Source organism: Phodopus roborovskii, unplaced genomic scaffold, assembly GCF_943737965.1.
Source record: "Phodopus roborovskii unplaced genomic scaffold, PHOROB, whole genome shotgun sequence".
NCBI lineage: Eukaryota > Metazoa > Chordata > Mammalia > Rodentia > Cricetidae > Phodopus > Phodopus roborovskii.
This window is the reverse complement of record NW_026126549.1, coordinates 23,435,409-23,455,497: the sequence shown is the minus strand read 5'-3', so window position 1 is coordinate 23,455,497 and position 20,089 is coordinate 23,435,409. Positions and strand designations below refer to the sequence as shown.

At 41.9% G+C, this 20,089-nt stretch overlaps 1 protein-coding gene across 1 annotated transcript; it reads left to right on the top strand.

Moving 5' to 3' along the window:
* The first annotated feature begins 1,462 nt into the window (after positions 1-1,462).
* Nars1 (asparaginyl-tRNA synthetase 1) lies at positions 1,463-17,458 on the top strand. Its single transcript, XM_051200956.1, has 15 exons — positions 1,463-1,626; positions 2,600-2,682; positions 5,668-5,733; positions 5,855-5,947; positions 6,033-6,122; positions 7,687-7,765; positions 8,858-8,928; positions 10,111-10,197; positions 11,991-12,212; positions 12,312-12,511; positions 12,905-13,040; positions 13,721-13,834; positions 15,493-15,624; positions 15,995-16,126; positions 16,999-17,458. The coding sequence occupies exons 1-15, from the start codon at positions 1,584-1,586 to the stop codon at positions 17,128-17,130; spliced, it is 1,680 nt and encodes a 559-aa protein (XP_051056913.1). The 5' UTR covers positions 1,463-1,583; the 3' UTR covers positions 17,131-17,458.
* Positions 17,459-20,089: the final 2,631 nt, after the last annotated feature.

Sequence of the window (20,089 nt, the reverse complement as noted above, 5' to 3'; positions counted from 1 at the left end):
TTTATTTCTTATTGCTCCTGGCGGCTCACAAATAGTTCATAAGCTTGAAAGCGGCTTAGGGATCATCAAATGTAACTCTCCAATTCGAGAGGGGAGTAGAATCTTCACTTCCTTAAAATAAGTCTCCTAGTGAGATGTCCACTGTTGTCTGCAGTAACAGATCTTACACACTATTCACATATTCCATACACTACACTCCTTCTCAGGCTGGGACGAGGTAAGAAGACATCACAGCGATTTTCCCCCTCTCTCTTCAAAATTTGTTTTGTGGAGCAAAATACTGAACGCCCCTAAACGCTATTGGAAGACATCTGCGGGTTTGACAGGATCCCTGACAGGAACCCGGAAGCTGCCCGGAGTCAGCATGGCGACCACGGATTCGTTTGCTCTGAACATAAGCAGGGCACTATGGTGAAAGTTAAATATAGACAAACCCTTTCTTTTACCGTGCACCGCAAACCAAATGGACACGGTAGAGACACTAGAACAATCCTAAGAACAGAGCCGGAACACGGTGACCTCAAGAGTAGAGAGCCCCTAAACTAGCCACAGCCTGAACAAAGCCACTAATTAAACACAGTTCCGTCAGTCTGGAAGTGACTCTCAGTTATCCATCAAGGAAACGTCAGCTTCTGGAAGATCTGATGAAATGAGGCTGTTTGTCTAGGAGAGTTAACCAAGCGCTTCCCTATCTCCAGGCTGTGTTGGGAGCCAGCGCTAAGCTGATCCTGGCCAGACACGTTACCCATAATCTGACTGGTCACATAGAAGATCCACCGCCAGACACCGGGACGATCTCAAGGACGTTAACATTATCCCTGTGGATAAGGAAATAACGAACGCCTTATATCAAACAGCATAGTGTCTGCAGTGAGATTGCATAAATCCTCTTGCATATTTTAAATCATCTGCGGATTAGTACATCAACTAATGCAATTAAATGCTATATAGGCTGTTGTTCTATTGGGGAAGCAGGTAGTTTTGGTCAGCTCATCACAATTTCTTTCTTCTTTTTTTAAAGTATATTTTAGGGGTCTCAGCAGTTGACAGCACGTGTTGCTCTTACGAGGGACCTGGGCTCACAGCCATCTATAACTGCGATTTCAAGAGATGCGCTGACTTTTCTTTTACAGGGCACGCACCTGGTGCACGTATACGCATAAAAAACAAAAAGAAGAAAGAAAGAAACCCTCATACACATAAAATAAAAATAAATCTAAAAAACAAACAAAACAACAACAAAAAAAACCGTTTTCCCCATTGTGGTTGAATCTTCCAAAAACAGAACCTGCAATGCGTTCAGCTAGACACAGAATTGGGAACTCAGAGAGCTTGAGACCGGGTTCCTCCTCAGGAGCCGTGAGAAGGCACCCCGCCCAGTGTTCTTGAACCGGAAGTGTTCTCTTCCCTGACCAAAGATGGCGGCCTCTGAGTCACTCGCCCATCTCCTGTAGCCAATGGACGCCCGACGTTCCGCTGACTCATATCCGCGACGGCTGTTCTAGATGGTATGATGCAACTTCTCAGTCTCGGAAGCGGTCTGTGCACGTTGAGGTGACCAGGTGGCGGTGGTTGCAGAGTAGATGTCCTCGGAGGTGATCAGGGCGACTGCAGGCATGGTACTAGGTGAGTGAGGTTCGGCTTGTGGTCCGGTTTAGAAATGCTCCGGCCGAATTCCACAACTCCCTTTAGGCTTGGCGCCATATGGGCGCACTCCCAAATATTGTGAGGTTCTGGTCCTTCGCACCACACCCTCAGACCTGGGCAGCCTGGGCACAGACTCGTGGCCCAAGTCCGGTTCTGCTTCAGCCCGGTGGGTCCCTCGGCCCCCGTCTTTCTGGCCCAGCCCCACTGGGAACATCTCGTGATTCCGCCTACACTGGGGCGCTGCAAGGCGCCCCGACATAGTGAGACCCTCCCCCCCTCCCCAGATAAGCAGTTCTTCAGTTTATCTTCTGGGATGGATTGAAGACTTTTAGTTATTTTTGCACAGCCTCATTTTTTTTTTTCTGCTGAGATTTGCAGCAGTAAAAATAAAAGATTTAAGAGACCAAGGCAATGACACAATGAGACTTAGCAGTGGTGAGGCCCTCTGCGGTTTAAGCCCAGAGTTGGGGTTTGTTTGGGGAGCAGAAGGGACTGACGTTTTCATTTGCTATCTGTGCTCTGTTTCCTGGGATGCTTGATTTACATCTTGTTGTAGTTCGTCCTCATTACATACAGCTTTGTAAGATGTATATTGTTTTCCTGATTTTGTAGATAAGGAAATAAGCGCAGAAAGGTTAAATAAATTCTCCCCAGGTCACCCTGGCTTTTAAGGTGCAGCATCTAATCAAGTAAAGAGTACAGTCAAGTAAAGAGAAGTACTAACGGTTCATTTAGAACCGTGAGATTTGTAATTCATTGTGTTAGGTGGGATAGTTTTTAAAAGGGGAGATCAGAAAAACAATATGTTGATTACTTTTGGGATGTGGGAGATTTTACAAACAAGATGATTTTTTTCCCGTTTCCAAAGACAGAAAATGAATAAAACAGCATTGTAAAGTGGCTGAGAGTTATTGATGAATGATGAGTAACTTTTCGTCTTTTAAAAATACAGCAGAGCTGTATGTTTCTGATAGAGAAGGAGATGATGCAACAGGAGATGGATCCAAGGAGAAACCATTTAAAACAGGCCTAAAGGTAACCCCATTAGGGTAACTAACTGCTCTGCATCTAGGAATGACTGTTGGTGGTGAATGACTTGTCAAGGGTTTTATTTCATCCTTTAAAAAGAAAGCACTACCTTTGTTCATGGTGGGGGGTGCGCAGTATCTATGTGCTTCTGCACAGATACGGAATCAGCAGATAACTTACTCCATTTGTTCTGTCGGTGTGAATGTTAGGTCAAACTCAGCCTAGTGGCAGTCCCTTTTACCCATTGGGCCATCTCCCCAGCCCAGCAGTTTTACTTCAAACACTAGAGTTTGAAAAGAGTCTCCCAAAAGGGAAAGTAAAGGGTGTGTACATGCATGTTGATTTAATGGTGTTAGAGCAAACTTTTTTTTTTTTTTTAAACATTTAAAGCAGTTATTTTTTTTTTTTTTTTTTTTTTTCCAGTGAGGTGTTCACCTCTGGACTTTTCCTCTCTAATTTGTCAGATTGTCAGTTTTTCAGCTCTTGTGACAGTAAAAATTATCCCCGAATCACACTCGTGTCTGGGTGAGTCTAAAGAGAGGTCTCTTGATGTATTTATCATAGTACAGAGATCATCTTGACCTTGAGACTCAAGAACTAGACAAACCAGCAGCCTATCCATGAACCACTTCTCAAAGCAGACTCATGATCTGAAGGCTGCAGACAAAAATGCCTCTTCAGTAATGTACTGTTGTTTGGGGCCTTGGAACATCATGTGAGGTTGTTTCATCCTAGGTGAACTGTTATACACCTCCCAGGAGGTTTTCAACTAACCATCAGGTTAGGGTGTGGTCCAGTTGTCCCCACTATGCTATTTATTCTTTGACAGACCCATTGAATTTGTAATGCTGGAGTCCTTTGGCTTCAACTACCCTATAAGGGGAGATGTTAAATACTCCCTCTTTGGAAGAGCAAGACCCTGGCACTCCTTTTTCTGTGTATCCATAGCTGGACAATTCTTGTTTTTTATAGATGCCTGACAATATCAGTCATCAAATCTTCTTAACTTGGAAGTGTTTCCTTTTTAGCTCAGGCCATGTCATGCTTTAATATGTCATGCCAAGGTGCCAAGGTCTTGTTTTTTTAATTTTTGAGCCTTTTTCAATCTCCTGTGACTTTCCAAAACTGATAACACTTTAGGTGACCCCCCCCCCCCAGAAGAGGAATTTTTCAGTTTGAGTATGCCCTTCTGAGACGAGGAATGATAGTTAGGCCCTTTCCATCCATGACATAAAAAATGAGCATCTGTGTACACCTGTCAGGAAAGAATTCTGAGTGGTGTGCAGGTACAGCTGTGTGTTGAGAGATTAAAGAGTCCTTACAGCAGATGTAGGCAGCCACAGTGATCCTTCGCACTGTGATCTGATGGGGCCGTAGCTGGACATGCAGCCCATTATTGATGGACTAATCCTTTGGTAATGCCCTGTTAAGTCTCTTGGTCTTTTCAGAAGATTCATATACCTGCTCTACAGCAGGCAAGAGTGGACTAAGTCACACTACAAGATTAGGGTTTCTCTTGCCCTTAAGGAAAACATGGTCAAGAATAGTAGAAGAGGGAGATAAACTTGCAAGCTAGCTTCTCGGGTCTTGGGAGTTGGAGGGTTTAGAATGTGAGGGAGGAGGATGAGGTGGTCATTGGGTGCTCTGCTTGCCTTTTGTGGGAATGGGTGGAGATTTTCCAGGAATTTGGGCATTCCTCCTTTTATTCCTTTTATGTTTGAAGGGAGTTGTGTGTGTGAGAGAGTTGTCATTTAGAGTGTGTGTGTGTGTGGGGGGGGGTTCTTAGTTAATCTTAAGTCATTGTTTCTAATGTTTTCTCATATGCCTAGATGTTTTTACCCGAAAGTGTCTGTGCTTTGTAACTTTATGACTAGAGGCCATAAAGTTAGCTGAAGAATGAAACCAGACAGCTCAGGATACATGACTCTTAAGAGAAGCTGAAGCAGGACAGCTCAACAGATGTAATGTGGGCTCACACAGGCAAAGAGTAGATGCTTGGTAGGCTCTCAGAGGTCAAGTTTTATAAACTTCAGATTTTATGTCCAGGGAGAATAAGACATTTCTTTTCCTATGTGATGTAGTAACTGGATAAATTTTCATACAGTGCTTGACATTACTAAGATGCTCATCTTTGCCTTGAGCCTGTAATTCTAGCACTTGGGAGGTAAAGACAGGAGGACCAGGAGTTCAAGGTCATCCTCAGCTTGTAGCTGAGGTCAAGAGTAGGCTGAGCTAGAGGCCCTGTTTTAAAAGTAAAAATTAGTTTTGGGGAACCAGTGAGGTGGTTCAGAGGATGAAGGTGATTCTGCCAAACTTGACAACCTGAGTTCAGTCCCTGGGGCCCACATTAAGAAAGAGAAAGCTGATTCTCCTAGTTTGCCTCCCCATCAATAAAAGTATAAGAAGCATTTTAAATTCATTTTTATGTTAACTGACTTAAAACACACAAATGTAAATTTAAATGATGCAGTAATGCCTAATATACCAGTATTGATGAAAAGGAGATTTTCAAATTAAATGAAACTTAGCCTTCTGTGTAACTTGGCTGTTATTTTTGTTGAGTTTCAGACCTACCTGTCTTAGGCCCCACCTTTGATACTTTACAAGTCACTAACCTTTCAGATATTATTTGCAAAGGGGTTTTTGCTCTCTGCTACTTCTTTTATTGTTGTCATAGCTATGCTTGTCTCTGTGTCTGTGTGACTCTGCTCTGATAGGAGGCTGCTTGCTGTATGGGTGAACTGGTTGGGGTTTTCTGTAGTATGACCTGGGTGTTCCTAGAGCCCCTCCTTCTAAAGGAGGCTCAGCCAGTCATCCTGTTGGCACTGAGTTTTGCCTCTTGGGATCTACCTGGTACTTTTTTTGGCTCTTGGTCATGTTCCAAGTGTGGTTTTGGTTACTAAGCATTGTATAATATTAAAGAAATGTCTCTCTCTCCCTCCCTCCCTCTCTCCCCCTCCCTCATTTCCTCCCTTCCTCTCCCTCTCCAAGGCTTTGATGACAGTTGGAAAAGAGCCGTTTCCCACCATTTATGTGGATTCACAAAAGGAAAATGAGGTAGGGAATGCCAGCACAGTTTCAGGATCATGTTTTATGAATGATAAGTTTTTCTGAGCACATAGAGGTATTGAAGATAATGGGCACCTTTGTACTCTGCTGTCTGTCTGTCTCTCTCTAGAGGTGGGATGTCATTTCTAAGTCCCAGATGAAGAACATTAAAAAGATGTGGCACAGAGAACAGATGAAGAATGATTCTCGAGAGAAGAAAGAGGTGACTAATGAATTTGCCACTGTGTACATTTTTATAGCACAGCACCTGAAACTACATTTACCAATTGCATTATTTTTAAAATCAGGCAGAAGATAACCTACGAAGAGAAAAGAACCTGGAGGAAGCAAAGAAAATCATCATTAAAAATGATCCAAGCCTGCCAGAGCCGGCATGCGTAAGTGTCTGTCATTTCTGGCACTGTGGGCATGGCTGTGTCCAAGCAGTTGCTGGGTTTACAGGCGGTACTCATCTTTTGTTCGCATGTTTTGTCTTTCCTTTTGGGGGGAAGAGAGAGAGAGAGAGACAGTGTTTTGAGTGCTGAAGTTGACTTTTAGAGGTTCATTTTGTTGCTAAAATTAGGAGTTGCGTGATGAGTAGATTCTGCTCTCACTGACGGACCCCAGATGTGGAGTACCACCTGGCTATGCTGTGTAGTTTGAGGCAAATGATTTTGCTCTCTGTAGTATCAGTTTCCTCACCGAAAAGTGAAAAGGTAGAAATCTGTGATTTTCATTATTTTTACAAATACATAAAAAGTATTTATGATTCTTTGAAAGTTTGCTCCTGTGTGCCCTCCTCCCCAAGCTAAACAGACAGCTGACTCAGGGGTGAGTGTGGCTTAAGCTTCATTCATGTTCTTGCTGGCCAAGTGTCTGTCACCTCCTAACTTCCCTGCACCACCCAGTTCCTCTTTGTGTTTTCCTTTCTGCCTTAGTTTCCTGGTGTATACAGGGTGTGTGCAGGGACTTGAGAGGCTGGGGTTGTTGCTACTGTGGGGGATGGGCACATCTCTTGTGACAAACTGAATGCATTTATTAATTGATTTTCTTTAATAGTATCCCAAACAGTTTTAAGTATCTGGTATTACACTAATGGAAAAGGACTTTTTCTTTTTGTTTTTACACAGCATAATAAGGTATTTGATTCTAAACCTATATAGTAGAATGACTGCCCGCAATTTGTATTATTTGTGATTTTTTTTTGGTTTGGTTGTAATTTAAGAAAAGCAGTGTATGAGAGAAAGACACCATTTGACAGGGCTCAAGTGGAGAGTTTTTTTTTATTAAGGGAAAAGGATCATAAAAAGGGAAAGGGGAGCAGGGAGACCAGCCTCCAGGGATGGGAGCAATAAGGGAAAGGAAAGGGGCAGAGGGGGGCGCTGTGGTGGGCTTTTAAAAGGGAACATAGTGAATGTGCATAGGTGGTGCTCTTAGTGGCAGTAGCTGAGAAAGTATCTGTCAGGACCCCAAAGGCAGGCCAGTACATATGCCTAAATACTAACAGTTATGGTGGGGAGTTTTTGGGTTTGGTTGGTTTGGGCTTTTTGTTGTTGGGTTTTTTTGGAGAGTGTGTGTGTGTGTGTGTGTGTGTGTGTGTGTTGTTGTTGTTGTTGGGTTTTTTTGGAGTGTGTGTGTGTGTGTGTGTGTGTGTGTGTGTGTGTGTTGTTGGGTTTTTTTTGGAGAGTGTGTGTGTGTGTGTGTGTGTGTGTTGTTGTTGGGTTTTTTTGGAGAGTGTGTGTGTGTGTGTGTGTGTGGTGTGTGTTGCCACAGAAGGTCTTGCTATGTATTCCTTGCTGGCCTAGAATCTATAGAGATCTGCCTGGCTTTACCTTACAAATACTAGTATTAAATGTGTCTCCTCCACACCCAGTGGTGATTGTTTTTAACACTTTACTACAATGTGGATGGATGTTGGTCTGTTATGACATGATTCAAATAGTTTCCATTTAAATTTGACAGGTAAAGATTTGTGCATTAGAAGGCTATAGAGGCCAAAGAGTGAAGGTGTTTGGCTGGGTCCACAGATTACGCAGGCAAGGTGAGTGGGATGGTTTTTCTTGCCCTCCTTTCAATCTTAAGTAAACTTGGGCTTAGATGAAGAACAGCATAAAAACATTCTCCGAGTTCGTTTGGGATTTTGGCATACTGTCTTTTTAAATGATATAATAGTTGATAGCCTAAATTTGTTCCCACGTGATATGATGCTGAAAGTTTGAAGATTATTTAGATATGAGTTGAACTGTTAGTAATCACATTGATCAAGAGGTGTACAATAAGTACATTATCCTCAAATTGAATTTTAATTATCTAATAAGAAACAGGTGTGTGTCATAAGGACATCTGGATGTAAGCGCAGGTTTTTATGTGTGTGTGTTTAAATCTTACTTTTTAGGTTAGTATTCTAGTTGGACCCCACCCATTCACCCCATGTATGGTATGTTTGAATGTGTGTGGCACACATATGTGTGGACATGTGCATGTGGAGGCCTGAGATTGATGTCTGAAATTATCCAGAATCTCTTCCACCATATGTGTTTGAGGCAGGGTTTTTAACTCAGACAGATACAGCTGGTCTAGCCAACCAGCTTGCTCTGGAGACCCGGTCTCTAAGGAGGCTGGGATTGCAAGGGAAGGGGGCACCACACCCACATGGCATGATATTTGCATGGGCTCTGGGATCTGAAATCTCTTCACACTTACATGGCAAGCACTTTTAATTACATGCTAACTCCTCAGCCCAGCATCTTAGTTTTGATTTTTATAATTGCCTTCATAGAGACCTTTTTTCTCTTTTTATTAATTACTTAAGTGATTATCATCTCTTTCATTAAAACACATTGAATATAAGTGAGTGTTTAATTTCACATCTTTTTACCCCTCCTCTTGAGTGCTCAGCACTGTTCTTTACATTATAGGGGGATTCAGACGTAATTAAGACAATGCCTCAGCTCTTGACTGACTTGCTCCCCCGTGATAGGGTGGCTGGTCAAGATCACATGGTTAGAATGAAAGTACACAAAGATGAGGCTTGAGGGGTGGGGGAATGTCAGAGGAAGGGGTGGAGAGAGACCTTGGGGCTGCTTTTATGTGGGAGGATTGTGAAGTATCCTGGTTGAATTCTCATTTCTAGGAAAGAATTTGATGTTTTTGGTGTTGCGAGATGGTACAGGCTATCTTCAGTGTGTCTTGTCAGATGACTTGGTAAGTATTTTATCTTACATGTGCCTGAAAGGTTGTATTTAATATCGTCCATTATTTAAGTTTTAAGAATTTTAGCCTCTATACACATACTTTTAGATGTTTACTATGTCAAAAGTGTTGTGTATCATAAATGTAGAAAGTCTTTACTATACCTTAGAATAGTTAGAGAGACAGGAGTTTTCTGAAATATAAAAGCAGAACAGTATAGAGTCTTATGATCTGGCCTGGGTAACCACTGGGTTTGTTTCCCTGGATGTCATATTTTTAACAGTGTTCCCTTGTCGTTCATTATCTTTCTTTCTGCGCCCAGTTTATTCTGTGGTGCACCTCACATTATGAGTTTGGTTAATTCCTGCCTGTGGTGCCACTTAGTGTGCTTCCGCTTGCTCTGTTTTGTACATGGAAGTTGGGAGTGATAGTGTTTGACTTTTTTTTCTTTTTCCTTCACATGACTAATTCATGTGCAAAGCTCTATTCTGGTTATGTCAAGAGGCACATGATGCTCGTTTGCCTTTATGTAATTATTAGCTTTAGGTGTTATCTTATCTCACTGTTGTCAAATTGCCCATCACTTTTCTCCTAATGATTCTAGTATGTACTAGAGGGGCTCTGTCCATTTAAGTAAAAAATAAACTGTGTGGATATAGACTAGTGTCTTTTATGCTTATATATTCATGTGAAGGGGACTTATGTATGTTTTTAATATAGCCATGTGTTACTGAGTGGTACCACAGTCCAAGGAATACATTAGTAGGCTATCTCACTGAAGACATATCAGGGTGTACTTTGCTATGATATCAGTAGGTAATATGAGCTACCTAATAAATAATCGGTATCGCTCCATTGCTAATAGATGTGTTGTGTAGTACATGGGTGCACTGAATTTCTGTCTTCTCCCAAAATAGCTCTTCTTTCTCCTCTGTCTGTCTGTCTTTCTGTCTGTCTGTCTCAACCCCAGGGTGATAGCACAGACTATAATCCCAGCACTTGCAAGTAGACACAGGAATATCAGAAGTGCAAGGCTGGCTGGGGCTATATGAGAAAAAAAAATTAGTGGCAGTTTTAATCCTGACTTTACAAATATTTGGCCAAATAACCTGTTTGTAGGTAATTCCTTTAACTTTATTAGAATAGTTTAATGTCAGCATAAATAGCCTAATATGAACTTTGACCTTTTTACAGTGTCAGTGTTACAATGGAGTAGTCTTGTCCACTGAGAGCAGTGTGGCAGTATACGGAACACTAAACCTAACTCCAAAGGGCAAACAGGTGAGTGAGGTGAACTCAGGGTGAAAGTCATAGGTATTTAGGAGTTTGTTCTCTGGTGTCTTATTGGTACATTTGGTGTTTGGCATATAAATACACAGATGTAAAGTACTGTAAATTCATTATACTGCATACTTTTCCAGTAAAATATATATGCTAACATGTTTGTCTTAGTCTGCTTTTTGAAGCTATAACTGGGAAATTTATGAAAAATAGGTGGATTTTCCTGTGGTTCTGGGTGTTGGGAAGCCCATGATAGTAGGGCTACTTCTGGTGACCGCTTTCTTGCTCTGAGATACCATGATATTCAGTAGATTGGGATGGGGCTGACTGGCTTGTGTGTGACAGATCTGGTCTCGTGGTCTCTAGCAGCTTACTCTGAGCTTCTGATGGAACTCATTCGTGCAGGCAGGAGTCTCCCGACCTGAGCACCTTCCCTTGCTGCCCCAATAGCAATTAAAGTCAGTGTGACTTTGAGAGGAAGCAGAACTCACATAGGGGGCACATGTCATTTTTAATCCCAGCTCTTGAAGGCAGAGGCAGGTAGATTTCTGTGAATCTGAAGTACGATGTGTGGTCTACATAGTGAATTCCAGGACAGCTAGAGCTACATAGTGAGACCCTGTCTCCAAAAAATAAAAGACTCGGCTTTTTATCTTAATTCCTTATAATCCTCCTAGTTAGTTTGCAGCCACTCTGCTATGATATAGCAATAACTTCAGCATGGAGGAAATAAAACTTGACCATGCTGAGAATTTCGGAAAACAGTTTAAACTGAAACTGTTCGAACAGGAATTGGTAAATTCTTTTTAAAAAAGAAAAGTAGAAAGAAAGAGGGGAAAAAATGAACATAAGAATATGTTTGTGTTTTAGTCAAGGGTAGATAACCTACCTGGTCAATAAGTTACCTGTCTGTAATTACGATTCAATTCAAGTAACTTCTGTGGTTGTTAACTGTTGCCTAGGAAGAGAAACCTACAAATGTAGATAAAATATTAACCACAAGAGGGAGCAAACACTCTGAGTTCATGGTGAAGCTTGCCCTGTAATAAAAAGGAGTGAGTGAGGTTCACCAAGCTTCCTGGAAGTGCCATTATTACAAGTGGAGTGGTTGTCATGGTGCTACTCACTGTCTAGTGTTTGGCAACAAGATAATGACATGTTCCATGACTGTGAGGCTTTTAAAAAGAATTACTTTCTTTAGAGGGAAATTTTTGATTATCTTTCTCCAAATAGATATGTGAACTGCTTTTAGTAAAACTTTTCCATTTTAATTTAAGACTTTTAATTATGTGTGTGTGTGTTGCTGTGTGCAGATGCCCTCAGCAGCCAGAGGTGTAGACCCTCTGGAGCTGGAGTTTAGGTGTTAGGAACTGGACTCGGGTCCTCTGGAAGGGGAGGATGTACTCTTAACTGCTGAACTAGCTCTTAAGTTCCATATTTAAGTTTTGAAATATGGATAAGTATGTTAACTAAATCTTTAAATGCTAGAAAAATAAACCATACTGCTGATAGTTATAAGTATTTATTCCAGGTTATGGAATTAGAGTTGATTTAATTCTTACTGTATGCCTTCTTATTTACAAAAGAGAGTGAGTGTGTGTGTGTGTTTACATGGAAAGAAGCAATAAATGTAAAATTGTAACATCAAGTCACCAAATCTCTAATTTTGGAAGCTGAAACTACTAATGATGTTCTTAAAACAACACTTTGCTAAAAATTTGGACCAAAGTCTTCATAATGTCAAGTGTCTGTCTCAGTCCCTCTGCTTTTCCCTTCTGCTTTCTAAACCACAGGCTCCAGGAGGCCATGAGCTGAGCTGTGACTTCTGGGAGCTGGTGGGGCTGGCCCCAGCTGGGGGTGCTGATAACCTGATCAATGAGGAGTCTGATGTGGATGTCCAGCTCAACAACCGGCACATGATGATCCGAGGGGAGAACATGTCCAAAATCTTGAAAGCACGCTCCATGATCACCAGGTGCTTCAGGGACCACTTCTTCGACAGGGGCTACTGTGAAGTAAGTGCCTGTCACATGTCACCTTCTGCAAGAGACACCGGTGCCTTTTGGATGAGTGATGGCCCCAGCAGACCTGTTTGCTCCTTCCCACTATTACAGGTTACTACTCCGACCCTGGTGCAGACACAGGTGGAAGGAGGGGCCACACTCTTCAAGCTTGACTATTTTGGGGAAGAAGCATTTCTGACTCAGTCCTCGCAGCTGTACCTAGAGACCTGCCTTCCGGCCCTGGGGGATGTTTTCTGTATTGCCCAGTCATACAGAGCCGAACAGTCCAGAACACGAAGGCACCTGGCCGAGTATGGAATGTCCTCCCTGAGCTGCCCCTCGGGTGGGGGTGAAGTCCAGCTGGTAGAGTGCATGGCTAGGTTCTGGGCTCTGTCGGCAGCACCATGTAAAAGTAGGGGGCATGGTGGCACATGCCAATCATCCCATTTGGGAGGTGGAGGCAGGAGGATCAGAAGTTCAAGGCCAGCCCGGGCTGTAAGACCCTGCCAAAGAAACAAGGAAAGGCATTTGGCTTCTTAGGGCACAGCCAAAGTCCGTTCTCTGATTTTTTCCTTGACCATTCATTCAGGGTTGAGAGAGCAGGGCATTGGTTCCTTTCTGGACGGTTCCCTAGCCCAGGTACAGATCTTTGCTTAAGAGAAACTTTGTGTAAAAGAGCAGCTCTCAGTGTATCTGTTCTTCAGATTCACTCACGTGGAAGCCGAGTGTCCCTTCCTGACCTTTGAGGACCTCCTGAACCGTTTAGAGGACCTAGTGTGTGACGTGGTGGACAGAGTCTTGAAGTCACCTGTGGCAAGCATAGTGTATGACCTCAACCCGGTAGGTGTAGTGTTTCCCGGAAATGAAAGGGTTCCAATCTTTGTCAAAGACAGAATCACTCTCAGTTTTTGTGGGTTTGTGGAGCTGAAATAAATAATTAGTTAATGTGTTGAAAACTTAATATTGGTAATTGCCAATTCCTGTATTTTAGCTATAGAAGAGTCAGTCCGTAGTTGCTTCTTCACCTGAAATACTCTTTCGTAGTAATGGCCTGTAGGACTACTTTCTTTTTTTTAGAGAATTTACGTTATTTCTGTGTTTATGACGCGTGTGGAAGGCAGAGGACAGTGGAGTTGGTTCTCTTTCCACCTTGTCCTTGGTTCCAGGGATCAGACCCTGGTTTTCAGGCTTGCCTGGCAAAGGCTTCACTTGCTGAGTCATCTGCCTTGTCTCTCCGGTCCCCTACTTGCACTTTGATTTTATTTTATGTCTATGGGTGTTTTGCCTGCCTGCATGACTGTGTCTCTGGAAGCCAGAAGATGATGTTGGACCTCCTAGAACTAGAGTTACAGATGGTTGTAAGCTGCCATGTGTGTGCTGGGAACCAAACCTGGGTCCTCCGGAAGAGCAGTCCATAGCTTAACCACTGAGCCCCCCTCCTCCCCTTTTTGTTTGTTAGTACACGTTTCAGTCTGGTTACTTTCCTTTCATGCATAGCTTTTTTCTTCTTTTTACTCTAGAACTTTAAACCCCCTAAACGGCCTTTCAGGAGGATGAACTACTCGGATGCTATTGAGTGGCTGAGGGAGCACGATGTAAAGAAAGAAGACGGGACGCTCTATGAATTTGGAGACGTATGTATCCCTTTCTCATTGTTTCAGCGAGGGCTGTGTGCTCAAGCAGGTTGCTGGCGGTGGCTCCTTGATCCTGGGTGCCCCGACTTGTCCTCAAGTCAATAGTACTAGCAGAAACGACTGCCTAAGATTATCTGGATTCATGGATAGAGTGCACTTTAGAACAGTGTCCCTTTTGTGCAGTTTCAAAACATTAGATTCCTTCTTTCACACGGTGTCCTTTTCCTCTTAACGATTTCATGGTCGTGCCTCCGAAAACTCATTCCACAGCCTCCCTGGCTGAGAGCCAAGCATGTTTTGGGGGTGTCAGTGTTAACTGACTCAGATCAGTGTGTTTGGCCATTATTCCCAGCATAAGGTTGGGGTGTGTGTGTGTGTGTATGTGAAATGTGAGTAGCTGCAACTCAGCAGTTTTGCTTTGGAATTTATGTTGAGAACAAACATCATACCAGGTTTCCACATATTTCCCTTGCTGTCTTGTAAGTTCAGTTTATGATATATAGTGTAATTTTGAACTGAAGTTTTAAATACTTTATTACCATAATACTTAGTGTAATTGAGTGGAACAGTCACCAGCTGTAGAACTCAAATGTCCCAGTCCCTCAGGTGGGCTTCTCTCTCAGCCTGCTGTGTGACTGAAGGCTGGTGACCCAGCTGACTCCTCACGTCTACCTTGAAGTGACATCTTCTACCAGATGAAGTGGGCAGGGCCCGTGGTACAGGAAGCCCTCAGTGCATGCTGGTGTATGGTGTGTATTTCTGCCATCCGACAGCGTGAGGGCTCTAGCGCTAGCGAACAGTTTGCAGGCTTTTCCAGGTGTATATTCATCTTACACAGAACCCCCAGCGTGGGAGGCAGATCCAAGCTAAGAGATCAGATTATTCCCCATTCATCCTGTCTTTTATGGCTGAGGGCATAGGGCTTCAGGGACGAGAGCTGGTGACTGCCCCGTTCTGTTTCAGTCCTTAAACAAGTCAGTGAGTCATGTCCTATTCCCATCAGTTTTTTTTTTTTTTTTTTTCCGGGGCAGGAGCTTTGAGTTCTGGTTTGAATATGGTTTCCTAGAGGATGTTTTGGGAGAGAGAGTAATTTACTTGGTTTATTATCATCTAATACTTCTTGGCTGTTGGTATAGGTGTGGTAACACTTGCAAACTTGATGTCAGTTATTTTATGACTCTTTGTACCATTGAATAAGTGGTTTTTGTAACAGGCAAGGAGTTGCAGGTCACAGTTTAAAGATGAGTGTCATCAGTACCCTGCAGATCAGTGATGTCCTGGAGCATACACTGATTGTGTTCTGCTCTGGAGACCAAGTGGGACACATTCACTTGAGAGCATGGATCTGGCCACTGACCAAGATACCAAGCAGTATCTCGTCACAGTTTAGAGATGTCTGGGCGGTGGGGTTATTCCCTAGCAGCACTCAGCACACTGTGTGTGTGGGGTGGGGGGTTGTGTTAAAAGAAACAGATCTTCCCACAGCTCACTTGATAGCCTCAAGTCAGTTTTAATCCTTTATAGAAGAAATTGTTCCTATGTGCATATCTGTGGGTTTCAGGTCTATGTTGTAGGAAGGTAGCCCGGACTGACTGACGGTGAAGGAGCTGCCTTCTGTTGGCAGTTGTGAATGATAATGAAATCTGATTAAACCTCAGGATATTCCCGAAGCTCCTGAGAGACTGATGACAGACACCATTAATGAACCAATCCTGCTGTGTCGGTTTCCTGTGGAGATCAAGTCCTTCTATATGCAGCGATGTCCTGAGGATCCTCGACTTACTGAATCTGTCAGTTTGTGATTCCATGAGTATTAGAAAAGTTGCTTTTTTTTTTTTTTTTTTTTTTTTTTTTTTAAGGGACTGGGAACTAACTGTTATTTGGGATAAGATATAGCTCAGAACTGCCATTTAGGATAAGATACTCATGACAAGTATTTCATAAATCTAGAATGACTAATTAAAGTAAAAAAAAAACCCTGATTAGGGTTGACATGTTCTGATAAAGAGTTTGGGTAATACTTGAATTTTGCATAGTCTCAGGGCTTCCTTTCAAGTTAGGAGCCTAATTGTAATTTTTCTTAAAGCCTTGCAATTGTGTCTGATGAACTGGCAGTAATTGTGATGATTTCTTTTGTTTGTTTTTCTGGCTTATTTAAAGGTTGATGTGTTGATGCCCAATGTTGGTGAGATTGTGGGTGGCTCCATGCGCTCTTGGGACAGTGAAGAAATTCTACAAGGCTATAAAAGGGAAGGAATTGACCCGGCTCCTTATTACTGGTATACAGATCAGGTAAAACAACTGTTTAAACCTAAGTTTTTTTTTTCCCCCCACTGCAATACCTTTTTGCATACATTGAAGTTTATCTTATTATATTGCATTGGACGCCAGACGAGCTGTGCTTGCTTCCTGCAGCATTTGGACATTGCCCTTTTGCCTTTAGGCAAGTTACAGGTCAATTTCATTTGTAAAGCTCCTTATCTGCTGCAGGTTGTGTTTGTTGTTGTTCTTTTGATGTGTGTGGATGTTTTGCCTGCTTGTATGTTTCACAAGCTGTCCCCAGAGACCAGAAGAGGGCTCGAGGTCTCTTGGAGCTTCCATTACAGATAGTGAGCTAGCATGTGGGTGTTAGAATTTGAACCCAGGGCCCTCTGGAAAAACAGCCAGTGCTTTTAACTGCTCAGTTACCTTACCTTGCTAACCCCTGCTGCAGTTTTTAAATACATTATTAGATCCTACCAACATCTAATACTGTTCTTCACTCTCCTCTGATAAATCAAAGTAATTGAAATCATCTCTTCCTTTCAGGGTGTCTCTCCATCCCCAGTGTATTTTTGGTTTTTGAGACAGGGTTTCTCTATATTGCTTTGGAGCCTGCCCTGGCTCTTGCTTTGTAGACCAGGCTGGTCTCGGACTCACAGAGATCTGCCTGCCTCTGCCTCCCAAGTGCTGGGATTAAAGTCATGCACCACCACTGCCCAGCCCCCAATGTATTTTTTATATTAAACTATCCTCTCTGTATGGTTTGTGGATGTGGGTTGAATTATTACTACAGTGAGTAAACTGTTACATTGTGGAAGTTAGCTCATTGTAGTAATTTATCATGATTGGTTATAGTTTTAAAGTAAGCATACATTTTTTCTCTTTGTTCTTGTATTTAACAGAGAAAATATGGTACATGTCCTCATGGAGGCTATGGCTTGGGCTTGGAAAGATTCCTAAGTTGGATTCTGAACAGGTATCACATCCGAGATGTGTGCTTGTACCCTCGATTCGTCCAGCGCTGCAGGCCATAACCAAGTGCCCCTGAAGCATGAAGGAAGGGAAAATGTTAATGAAAAGATAAGACTGCCTCTGCAAAAGAACAAAAGTCTGAAACCATCCCTTGATGTCCCCTTGGGTGTAGTAGCTTTTTCCTGTCTATATGTTTTTTCTTCCCAGTACCATAAAAAGCAGTATGTGTGACTTGAACATCAAGTGACATCAATGTTCCTTTAATAAATATACTTATTAAATTTTGAGAAAATACAGGGCATGTCACTCTTTAGATGGGGAGACATTTTATTGTACTGTAGGTTACAGTCACTGTATTAAATAAACCATATATGATTATATAGTTTTTAATTATGGTCTGATTTTCCATCAACTTTATATTTTTGTCCTTTTAAATGTCAGTGGAATTAATTTATTACATGTTATAGCAAATGTTCAAAAGAGAAATTGGCCATATGACATAAGAATCTAGTATTAAGTACAGCAGTTGTAGATATTGGAGTCGAATACATAGTCCTTTACATTCACAATTAATCTTTTCTAAATCCACACAGTGCTTCTGATTCTGGGGGTATAGTTTTATGAAGGAGAATTGAGTTAAAATTTGCAGTGAATATGATTCAAATAATGTTTATTTAAAGGATTCCAACTAAGTCCTCAGCCTTCAGTTTAAGAGCAGGGTCAGGCCAGGCCTCCCTCTTCTGATGTAATTCCGAGTAATGAAAAGTAAATAGTTCCAGAATCTGCACTTGGAGTCTTAGCCACCATAGGCAGCTAAGTCACCCCTGCCACATGCATCATTGGGTACTATCTGTACCGCCTTGCAGCCTCCTAGCGGGTTTACTGAATGGCCGCGGTGCACAGGTGGTTCAGTTCTCCCCCAAATGCATGCCATGTGTTCTGATGGGCTGTATTCCTGCTAAACAATAAATGAACAGTTGTCAAACCATTTCTCTGACTTATTTTCTCAAAGCTGAACATCTCTGTCTCACATTTCATATCTTATGCACTTTTTAATCCATTTGTCATTGTTACTGGCTACTGTGTTTAGCATTAGTTACATGATAGTAAAAGACTGAGTTTTTAAAATTAATGCTTGGGTCCTAGTTACAAATCTTTTTGAACTTTTGTTAGTTTAAAATCCATTCAATTTCCTACTGTTTTGCAAATAAATAAAATGACAGGTAGAAATGAGACATTTGTGGTGGAGTACCTGGAACTGTCGATAAGCTGTACTTAGCTTCAGTTTAGCAGTTGACTTGACCAAAATTTATGGGAAGAGGTTAGGCTCAGTTAACTTGAAATTTGATTGTATAAATAGATTGACAGTTGACATACTGACACAGAACCTGGATTAGGTGAGGTTATGGTGACCTGGGACGGAGGCACTGAGTGTGAATGAATGGTCACAAACACCATTCATGGGCTCTTGCTCTCATTGTGTGAGTCTTGCTCCGCTCTGAAGATCACAAATGTCATCCCTCATCCTTTGCAAGGACCAGATTGTACATACCTCTGGTTCTAGTTCCTACTCTCCTTATTAGGCTCTAAGCTCTTTGCTCTTTCCTCTCAGAAGCCTTTCACTTTTCCGTCTGTAGTAGACCTGCTCAGAGAGGTGAGAAGCTAATGCTGTAGCAATCCAAATTGCAAACAGTGTCCCAACTTAGGATAGTTTGATGTTTGGCTTTATATAGTGGTATGAAGGACTGGCCTAGAAAGCATTTTGTTTTTTATCTTTAGTAGTCAACAAATTACAGGTGTTAAATACTTTTTAAAATATGCCATATGTTAGAGGATTTTGCCTGTTAGCTCAGTGCTCTGAGTATGTTTATGATAGATAAGGCCACACTATATTATATAAGGTATTAAAAAGTATATTTTTTACCTATCTCTATCTATTTTCAGCTTATGCTAAGGTTACGGGGGAGTAACATTGTATGCCAAGAAGCACCTAGACTTAGCTCCTTCCCATCTTACTGCGTGTAACAATTCCTAAAGATGTCTTAGATTCAGAGAATAAGCTCTGTTGTAACACTGGATGCCCACTATAATTGATGATTTTATAAATAGCAATGCTTGGATTTTATACAAGACTAGCTAAATCTGGATTCATGGAGATTTTTTTTTTCAAACTTCCTAGTAAAACTGGCATAAGATGATGCTGACCGTTACTAAAATGAACCTTAAGGCTCTTCTGACTATAATACTTAAGTCCTTAGTGGAATGGAATACTGGAGAAGGGCTGGGTTGTTTAAACTTTGAATTGTGTATGTCTTTCAAGCCTTCTAGGAACAAAGGTGCCATGATGTTCAGGTACTGTAATTCATACTATCTGGGAATTGTTGAATGAAGTGACTCTTACGCTATAAGTTTATTATTTTTTGGGTTGTTAGGTAGACAGAATCAAATGAAGTCGTGAGTGTGGACACTGAGTTCTAGAATGAAAGTTCAACTTTTTTATCTGATGGAGCATAACTGCTTCAAGACATGGAAGTTGTCAAAGTTTAGCTTAATTGGGGGTTGGAGAGGTGGCTCAGTGGTTAAGAGCACTGGCTTCTCTTCCAGAGGACCTGAGTTCAATTCCCAGCAACCACATGGTGGCTCACAACCATCTGTAGTGAGATCTGGTGCCCTCTTCTGGCCTGCAGGCATAGATGAAGGCAGAACAGTTACATAATAAATTAACTTTTAAAAAGTTTAGCTTAATTTAGCATTTACCTTCATGTTGCTGAACCACATGCTTTTCCTCACTGCTGCTTCAGTTTAGATGTTATCTGTTCTCCGGAAGACAAGAACCATCCTTCCCATCTGCGTCCCTCTCTCTCTGTACCTCCATTAAGTTCTCATTTTTGCTGGCCATGTAGTAAAGTGGAATCGCTTTTCCTTCTGTGCCTTTCCATTTCCCTTACAATTAGTATCAGGTTTTTTTTTTTGTTTGTTTGTTTGGTTTTTTTTGGTTTTTTTTTTTCAGCTCATTCAGTC

Excerpts from the sequence above, each read along its gene's own strand:
- Nars1 (XM_051200956.1), top strand. The coding sequence starts at position 1,584 with ATGTCCTCGGAGGTGATCAGGGCGACTGCAGGCATGGTACTAG. Across the intron at positions 8,929-10,110 it reads GTGTCTTGTCAGATGACTTG|TGTCAGTGTTACAATGGAGT; the intron begins GTAAGTATTTTA and ends ACCTTTTTACAG. Across the intron at positions 13,041-13,720 it reads TAGTGTATGACCTCAACCCG|AACTTTAAACCCCCTAAACG; the intron begins GTAGGTGTAGTG and ends TTTTTACTCTAG.